This window comes from Asparagus officinalis, chromosome 7 (assembly GCF_001876935.1).
Source record: "Asparagus officinalis chromosome 7, Aspof.V1, whole genome shotgun sequence".
Taxonomy (NCBI): Eukaryota; Viridiplantae; Streptophyta; class Magnoliopsida; order Asparagales; family Asparagaceae; genus Asparagus; species Asparagus officinalis.
Window position 1 is genome coordinate 1,469,818 of NC_033800.1, and position 9,831 is coordinate 1,479,648.

The following is a 9,831-nucleotide window of genomic DNA, read 5'->3' on the forward strand; positions in this document are numbered from 1 at the left end:
AGCGTCCGTTAATGAAGCGACAGCTTGCTTGCTTGCTGCAAACAAACTGCCCTTGTTTTAACACTTCTCCCCGCGCTCTGTTATTAACCACCGAATCCTCCGCGTTCGGTTCCTCAATCAAACCCATTAACGGGAAGGAGCCCCCGCAACCGGACCTGGGTTCTTATCCAAAAAAAAACAGCCATCTCCTCGGAGCGTGGGCCGTCGCATCACAGACTCACAGCGGCGGTTGGAGTGGAATCAGGCCCACAAAATTTCTCGGATCTTTCCGTATATTAACCTCCTCTTGTGATGGGATCAGATGTAAGCCAGCTTTCGTTCTTTCCTTTTTTTGGTTTCAGAATCGGTTTACCCTCCAGATTCGCTGGATTTGAGTGCGTTCTTGCTGTCAAAGTTTGTTTCTTTAGGTAGCGCCGAGGCTGGCGGAGGAGGATCCCGTCACCTCTTTGTTGTTGGGAGGCAGAGAACCGGATTCGATGGCGGAGGCGACGGCGACGGAGGATGTTGGGGGGGAGAAAGGATCGCGGATCGAAGCAGCTGATGAGACTGCTCATCAGATTAGTCACGGTTGGTTTACCCTCTCCTGATTCCGTACGTTTTATATCAAATTAATCACCTCCAAGCTCTAATGATGCAAAACAATCCATTTTCTTGTAAGCAAGATAACTGAATCTAAGTCTGATAAGCTTGTGACAGTATTCGCGGTGATCCTTTCTGTGCTGAGGAAGGATTAGGTCTTTTTAACGCAGGATGTTAGGGTAAATTGCAGATAACACCCTCATTTGTATCTTCGGTACTTTATTCACTTGACGCTCCCGGGTTAGTACTTTTTGAAAGAATAAATTGTGCAATAACCCCCTCTTCCTCATGGACTTGTTAAGTTAATAAAATAGTTCATCGTTGAGGAGTGTTAAGTGCTACTTAAGATACAGACGAGGGGACTTATCCGTAAATTACCCATTTTCTACAGTAATAAAAGCTAACTTTTTTTAGTTCCATTTGCTGGAATTATCAGACCCTTGGTATCAAGTTGGATTTGTGCTGACTACTGGGATAAACAGTGCATATGTATTGGGATACTCTGGATCCGTTATGGTTCCTTTAGGATGGGTAGCAGGTGTTGTTGGTTTAGTTTTGGCAGCTGCAATATCCCTTTATGCAAACACACTTGTTTCACATCTTCATGAGATTGGTGGTAAACGGCACATCCGATATAGAGATCTCGCTGGTCATATCTACGGTATGTGAGTACATATTGTGAATTTCAGGTGAACTAAGCCGGATAGAAGTTCCTTATGCTTACAGGTTTCGAGCTTCTTGTTTGTTCTTGCAGGAAGAAAGATGTACGCACTTACATGGGGTTTGCAATATGTGAACTTGTTTATGATTAATACGGGTTACATTATTTTGGCTGGACAGGCATTAAAGGTAGGGCTTATTGCTATTTTCATTGATCATCTTGTACTTATTAGATAGAAGACAAGTACATTGGCTGGCTGGAATGGCGGAACCTGATTAATTTTGTTTTCAGGCAATATATGTGCTTTACAGGGATGATGACGCATTGAAGCTTCCATATTGTATTGCTATTGCTGGGCTTGTTTGTGCTTTGTTTGCTTTTGGGATACCTCACCTATCGGCACTGAGGCTTTGGTTGGGGTTCTCAACATTCTTTAGTCTCGTGTATATTATTATAGCATTTGTGCTCTCTCTCAAGGATGGTACTACTCTTTTCTGTTGTTTTTATTATTTTTCTTACATATTCCTACCTGGTTTGTCTTTATATTATCAGACTAATTTGGATGCTGCCACATTCAGTTATTTTCCATTGGACATGAACATGGCAAACCCATTCATATAATTGTTTATTCTTTCATTTGGTTGGTTCTTTCATTTATTCTGGATAACTTATGCCCCCATTTATGTGATTGATCTTCATACAGGAGTAAATCAACCCCCTCGAGGTTATAATATACCAGGACCTCATACGAGTAAGATCTTCAGTACGATTGGTGCAGTGGCGAGTCTAGTTTTTGCTTACAATACAGGAATGCTGCCAGAAATACAGGTAGTTTTATAAAAATACCATTAGAAGTTATTGTCATTGTTAGAATTTGTATAAAACTATAATCCTCGATCTTCATAATATCATCGGAGTTTTGATGTAGAGGAACCTAATTTAAGATGGTATCAAATCAACCCGGGTTCAAATCCCACTAACCACAAATTTAAAGGATTTTCTAAAAGTTGACACTGCTAACTGAGTCCAGATTTCGACCTGTAAAAAAGGGCGTTCAAACCTGCAATGGGGTGTTAGAATTAATATAAAACTATAATTGTCGATCTTCACCACAACTTTAGAGTTTTGGTCTAATGGTTAGAGGGACTTAACTTAAGAGTCATTTTGGAGATTTCCTCTCACCTTTCCTTTATATATAGCCACGAATTTAAAGGATTTTCTAAAAGTTGACACCGTTACCCGAGTCCAGGTTTCGACCTGTAAAAAAGGGCGCTCAACCTGTAGGGGATGTTACAATTAATATAGAACTATAATTGTCGATCTTTACCATAACTTCGGAGTTTTGGTCTAATGGTTAGAGGGACTTAACTTAAGAGTCATTTTGGAGATTTCTTCTTACATTTCCTTTATATATAGCCTCTTTCATTTATGAGAAGTGAACCTGCATGTGAAGTCATGAACTTGTACTCAACTCTGTAGGCACCATCTTATTGCCTTGACTTCCTTTTATTATTGCAGGCCACAGTAAAACCACCTGTCATTAGGAACATGGACAAAGCACTTTGGTTTCAATTCACTGTTGGTGTCTTGCCATTATATGCCGTCACTTTTGTGGGTTATTGGGCGTATGGCTCCTCAACATCAACTTATCTCCTCAACAGCGTAAATGGCCCAGTTTGGGTCAAGACAATGGCCAATGCTGCAGCCTTCTTGCAGACTGTTATTGCTTTGCATGTGAGTTGATATTCTCCCTCTCAAGTCTCATTCATATACCATAATTTTGTTTTTCTCGTAAACATAGACATCCCTCATAAACATAGACATCCCTACATTCTGAAAAGATCACTATGTAGCTATAAAATGTTTGTTCTTTGCAATATATGTCCGTGCCATGTGTTTTTTTTAATGCTAATACAATTGGTGCACTTTGTGTGGAGCATCTGATATCTACGAGCAATCCAATAATTTGAAGCTGTCATATTAAAAAAATTAAAGTCCATATTGGAACTTTTAAGTACTCATGCTAGATCATTGAGTTCTAGCATATAAAGCTGTTAAATTAGAACAAAATCCATCTAAATCACTCTCTTTACAACTGTCTTTAACAATTGTAGTTACCTGATATTGTTTCATTTGAGATACTAATCCTATGCATTTGTTACTTTTTGCTTTTCAATAGCACAAAATATTTGTTTTCATGCTTCTGTTATAGCTACTTCTATAAAAAGAGAATGACCAAAGATATATCTGTAGGATATGCTGTTCCCCTAAAGTTCAGAATGTGTTCCTGCATTATGTCAATGAATTTGTGTGAATTTATCCTTCTCTAATGCCGACCATATTACTCCATATGTTTTCAGATATTTGCAAGCCCAATGTATGAATACTTGGATACACAGTATGGGAGAGGAAAAGGCAATGCTTTCTCCTTCCACAACGTATCATTTAGGGTTCTTGTAAGAGGAGGCTACCTCACCGTAAATACTTTTGTAGCTGCTTTGCTGCCATTTCTTGGAGACTTCATGAGCCTTACTGGAGCTTTGAGCACGTTCCCTCTTACTTTTGTTCTTGCAAATCACATGTATCTAAAGGCAAAGAAGAACAAGCTTTCAGCAACGCAGAAAACTTGGCATTGGCTAAACGTTGTGGGCTTCAGCTGCTTGGCTATAGCAGCTGCAATTGCAGCAATAAGACTCATTGTAGTTGATTCTAGAACATATCATTTGTTCGCTGACTTATGAGGTCCTGGATGAAAGATAAGTTTCTTTTCTAGTAATATATGACCTTCGTATCAGATTAATCTGTTGTTCCTCTTCCTACCTCCGTAACTGTTCATTTAAGAACAATTGTCAACTAGAATGTGGCATACTGATAGTTCATCGATTGATTATTTGTACAAATATACCGATTGATTGTACTTCTTGCAGTAAAATTTTGTCGCATTCATGTCATTTCAGTTTCTTTGGTGTTTTTTCCCTTGAGAAAATACTTCAGTATTTATGTTATTCTGGTTGCTTCTTCCGCTTTAAGCGAAGACACTGCTTAGCTCCTGCCATGCCATAGAAATTGCATCTGAATTACTGTTATTTTCTTGCCAAAAAATGATTGAATTTGATGTTTGTCTTTAGAATTCTTTTCTTATTATTTATATCCACTGTCTGATAATGTGTAAACCAGATTAGTTTGTGCGCAAGTCTCCCAAGCTTGTTAAAGAATCTTAGTTACCTTTCCCCCCTTGATCATCGTGGAATGGTTGAATCAAATTCTAGTATGAAGATTATAAGAGAAGTTGAGAAGTTATCAAGTGATGTTACTAAAAGCATGTTCGCTTGCAGGTTAAATTTTGAAGCTCTATGCAGTAAAATAGTGCATAAGCTACGTTACCAGCCAAGAGTAAATTTAAAAGAAAGATTTATCTATTTTGAAAGAAAGATTTATCGTTTTAACTAGAATAGCCTTTTATCAAAATCAAAGGACTTCAAATCCACTAAATTGAATACATCCTACAACTCCTGAAAGTATTGGTGCAAGTTCCGCTTTCATTAACCTTTTCTATTCCAAAGAATTATTCTCTTTCAAAAATAGAAGTATGCATGTCTATGCAACTCATCATCAATTTGTTGTATAAAATTATATATACAACCGACTTTGTTAAGAAGAAACCAGATGAGGAAAGTATTTGAGCATCTGGAAAGGTTAGATAAGGTCTATCCCAAATTCTCATTTCTATAGCACGAAGGGCAGGGGTTGCTGTATCTTACAAAGCACAGTTACCCTGTTATCCAAATGCTCAATCCTGGCAAAATGTGTCGAGCTTCTTTGGTAACCTTTCAAAATTTTCGCTGTGGTCTGTGAAGGCATCCTGGAAGAGGATTTGCATAAAAATTCTCCTCTAGCCTTGGATTTGCTCCCCGTCTCCTCTCATAGGGACCTCCAAGTCTATGAGCATGATGCTGCTTTACTGCACTTTGTAATTCCTCCCACGTTATAGCCCCCTTGTCCAGTTCATCTATTAGTTTGACAAATTTTTGTCTGTAGAGATTCCAAAACAGTTCAATGTTTTAGTATTCAGTTAAAATCTGATTAAAGAAACACAAGAACTTTAAAACCACTACCCATGCAAACATACCTATCAGGACTGATTGTCTTGAGAAATCCTTCAAATTTCCGATGACCCTGCAATGCCTTAGCCATATGGCCATCATAAGTATACACAAAAACATCACTATTCAGTGCTACAACGTAATCCACTGCGGCAAGCTGATTCTGGTGCATCTTGAAAGGTGCTAACTCCTCGGCATTTGCTACGGTGTCGTGTGTATGAATATTTGGGTATTCTGCTCTGAGGGCATCCATGCTATGAGCACCATAAATTTCCCCCGCAACTATGTATATGTTTGTTGCAGAAGGATAACCCATAGCCTTGAGGAAAACAGCAGCCTCTCTGGGAGTCATTGGACAACCTCCTAACTTTCGCCTTTCATTGCCATTGATCTTTTTCTCCTTCCAATGTCTCACATTATAACGCATGGTTTGGAGTTCTTGTGCTTCATTTGATGTTAGGTTGTGACTACAAGCAGTAAAAGCGAGCATGTCCTTTTCATATCTGTAATTTGGGGGAGAAATAATAAATCTCATCAAAATAATTGCATCTTGTAATAGACATTCCTATTTGGAAAAATCTAAAAAATCTGATTGATTTAAAGTACCTCAAATGGAGGGCAATGTAATAGTTGCTCCTATTTCTGAGTCTTTTGACAACTGTCTTTCCCAATTCTTCTATTTGAGGTGTATATTGCAGTGCTTTGTAGTTTGCGCGACATCTAAGCTTTTGGATTGAAGGAGCAAGGCCATTATTTGCAAGTCGGGAATCTGTATGGGTAAACTTCACCACCTTATACTTCTTTAGAATTTTCTTATAGTTCTTATAATAAAAGCCCTGCAGAAATAGGAGAATGTTTTTCATATCCAGCTGTTCGATCATAGCACAAGTCCATGTATCTAAACAGCTTCTAAAACATACCTTGGACCAGGAAGTAGGTGCCTTCACGAAGGGCTTTATAGCTTTATACTTGGGTGGTAGAGACTCCACTATCTCAATGTCATCTTTCAATACATCTACAAAATGTTTCCAGTCAAATATATCCTTGAATTCACTGCACATCATATTTTAAACAAAGATCAAGTTCGAAGCCCTAGATTGCTCCCTCAAAATACTTCTTTACATTTTTATGAAGACAAGATTTCATACCTGTGATCTGTCCAAAAGGAAGCATGATCGAGAAAGGGAAGAACCAATGTTGCATTCATTAGTTTTGCAGCAGCCACCATGTCACATATCTGCATTGGACATTTAACACTTCCATAATCGAAACATCAACATTATTCCACAAGAATTATTATAGGGTATGATGCTTACTCCTGTTCTCATCTGATTTAGACCACCATTAGCATGAACTAGAAGATAGCCGTCCGTCCTTGTGCCAGGAATCCCTGAAAAAGCACTGAATCGTTATCGTAAAATGTTTTTCTTCTGAACTTGTAAAAGTCTATGAAGAGAATGATATGTAGGATGCAACTTACAGGTTTTATCTTTTGGCCTTTCAATGCATTGATGATAACCTTCACTACTCGGTTTCATCCAGATTTCAGGGATCTGTGTAAAAACAGAAGGGAGAACAAAATCAGACAAATGGAGAACCATAATAAAATTGTAAACCACCCACTTACAAGGACTGATAATCAATGTGAAAATAATTTATCATTATATTTCTTTAATTTTTCTACAAATGAGTTGCATCCTATATGATATCGTTGTCTGCCATTGGTATCCCTAGTGAAATAAACTTTTCAGATGATTGGCATATCTATCTAGCGTACCAAGTTTTAATTTCCTCCCCGGCTCTGTTTTTTATTTAATGATTCATCCTAATTGTTAATTAAAAAGTGTTATACATTGCAATCTGAAGGAAACTCCTATAGCTTCTTGTTCTGGAAAAAATATATTAAGATGCTTCCACCCTTCTATGCAAAGATTGAACAAGTATGAGTGTAGAGCTGATTTGCGGTTGACAAGCAACCCGTTACTATTTTTTTTAAATTAATAGGTTGATTGATAGGTAAGAACCTTGAGCTGCTGGTTAACTTGAATTCTCTCATGTTTTGCTTAATTTTTGATTGCCGACCTAGAATATGAATGAGGTAATGATTATGACTGAGGTAACACCTAACATGATGGAATTAGTTGCATATCATTTATTTCCTTGAATTTAAGTCTTATCTAAAGCCCTTAAGCAATAGTATGAAGCCTCCATCGCCTAACATGATCAAACCTGTCACCTGGAATTGAATTTGTAAGCTTTAAGGTTATAAAATGGATTGGACTTCAAACGACTTTAATGATGTAGAAAAGTTCAGCTCAACATGACCCTTCGTATCATCGTAGGGAGTGTACAAGTCCATACAGCTACAGCCTGAGGTATTTCTTCAGTAAGGTAGGAAAGCTAAAGAAAAGATACTACAATCTTCTCCAATTAACATGATCGATATAATCGTACCAACTCGAAGAAATCTGGCTATGTTAACCTAAAGCAATCCCTATTATTTTGATAAAAGCGTAACTTGACAAACACTTTAGAAAATGCTTGCTGGTTACCTTTATTGGAATTTTGACTAAGTATATCTCATTTGCACTTAAAAATATGTAAGTCTCGCTTGTGGTCGACCTATAAGAATATTCCGATAGTCCCAAACACAACTAATTAATTAAAGCAATAATTCAATATTAATGCAGAGCAGTGCGCAAACTACAAACATTATTAATAACGAAACTAAAGAAGAAAACCCAAAAAAGGACGCAAGTAAACATTAATCATGTTTAAATTGAGAACTAAATCTTCCAAAGCAAAGGGCGTGAGCATAACCAAAACAAATTGCAAAACAAATATAGAAACACGACTAAAGTCATGTTATATGACAAAAGCATTGAAGGGACGAACGAAACAAACATATATATCACGGTGATTCTGTTGGCTGGGATATGAATATGGATCACTGGACAAAAATGAAAAAGACAGGAGAATTGTACGTACCGAACGCTGAGATTGTCTCTCGGTGCTCACCCTAATGCTCCTCATATTCTCATCTTCTTCCTCCTCTCTCAAACTCCATGCCGTGCTTCTGCTGACAATAATTCGATGCACCAAAGTAGCCCTCTCTCCGATCCCTCCTCCAATCTGCGAAACCTTCGTCATGCCTACAACTGCAAATATGAACAACAAGAACGACACCAATCCCATTCTCCACGCATACTCCGAAATCTTCCCGCTCCTATTGCTGGCTTTTCTACATAATAACAAACATTTCACTGGATAGTTTCGGCGATCCTCACGCCTTGCTGAGCTCTGGCTGAGCCCGGGGATTTTCGCCATCACAGAGAGGAGGAGGAGGAGGAGGAGGAGGAGGAAAGGAGTGATTAATTATGGCCGATTCAGTTTGGATTGTTTGTGGAGGTGGGCTAAATAAGTGGTGGGGTGGTGGGGTTGGCAGTTTAACACGTTGGGATGTATAAGACTCAGTTGCTTCTTACCGAAACTGAATTTTCCAATTTAATTAGTTAAAATCTCAATTAAGCATCAACATCAATATATAAAGTATTTATTTGTTTAAGATAGTTTCAACTTTTTGTGCATTGATATCATCAAGTTAGGATCCTGAGGACTTGGTTTTTTTCGCCGATTGGCAAAGGACGGATCCAAAATGCCCGATACATACGCAACTGGACCCAGCACAACGTTGTTCGACGATGCCGTGTCTGGATGCAAACAAGTCAAAAAGTGAGTCTTATGTGTTATTATCATGGAAACAAGAGGAAAATGGAGAGATCAGTATATATAAGTCTTTGTTATGGTTTTTTTTTGTATTCTTGTTTCTTATTTATTTTTGTCGTCCTTGTTAAGTTTTGACGGTGCGCATTGGCATTTATAACTTGGCAAAAAATTCCAAATATTGAAGATTCGCATTGAGAAAAAGGTGACATGTAGGAAACTTGTTAGTAAAATAGAGGAGAGAGAATTTTTTAGGACTGAAGCACTTCGTCTAAAAAATATTTGTCTCACTTAGTAATTCAAGTTTATTTTAGGTTAATGTAAATTCTCTTTTCAGGATATAATAGGATTAAAAATTTTAGAAAGCAAATCTGAAATATTTCATCAATCCTCTGTGAAATAAATTTGTAGGATTGCAAGGTTTTGAATAAAATTTTTTTTAAAAAGAATTGAGATTTGATGTGTTTAATTTTCCACTAGAGAACCCCAAAATTAAAAAAAAAAACAACTTGAAACAAACAGTTTATTAGTTGCCGGTATTTCTCTTTAAAAAAAATTTTGCTGGTACGCCACTATCTTAGACTTGGGCCGGCTTGGATCTCTGCGCATCAATTGCTACCTCAAGACCTTTGACTTGGGTCAAAGTCATTCAGTCCCTTCTTCCGCGCGTATTGGAAATTTTTTGTGAGCATTTAGGTCATCTACAAGGACTTGCTCTAAAAAGGAGAAGAAGAAATATTTTTGTTTTTTGTTTTTTTTCCCGGG

The 9,831-nt window shown here is 37.7% G+C and overlaps 2 protein-coding genes across 3 annotated transcripts; one reads left to right on the top strand and one right to left on the bottom strand.

Annotated features, from left to right (window-relative positions):
- On the top strand, positions 1-4,196 carry LOC109848495 (probable proline transporter 2). 2 transcript variants are annotated; one of them, XM_020418010.1, is made up of 8 exons: positions 1-303; positions 395-567; positions 1,016-1,240; positions 1,334-1,428; positions 1,532-1,721; positions 1,944-2,068; positions 2,759-2,974; positions 3,601-4,196. In XM_020418010.1, the coding sequence occupies exons 2-8, from the start codon at positions 477-479 to the stop codon at positions 3,979-3,981; spliced, it is 1,323 nt and encodes a 440-aa protein (XP_020273599.1). In that variant the 5' UTR covers positions 1-303; positions 395-476; the 3' UTR covers positions 3,982-4,196. The 2 variants fall into 2 exon arrangements, with proteins under 2 accessions (XP_020273599.1, XP_020273598.1); XM_020418009.1 differs by having other exon boundaries at positions 408-567.
- Positions 4,759-8,665, bottom strand: LOC109848497 (uncharacterized protein At1g04910-like). The gene is made up of 8 exons (XM_020418011.1): positions 8,332-8,665; positions 6,824-6,896; positions 6,660-6,733; positions 6,492-6,580; positions 6,264-6,396; positions 5,950-6,179; positions 5,370-5,846; positions 4,759-5,272 (listed from the first exon to the last, which is right to left on the bottom strand). Exons 1-8 carry the CDS (start codon positions 8,536-8,538, stop codon positions 5,071-5,073), a joined length of 1,485 nt encoding a protein of 494 aa, XP_020273600.1. The 5' UTR covers positions 8,539-8,665; the 3' UTR covers positions 4,759-5,070.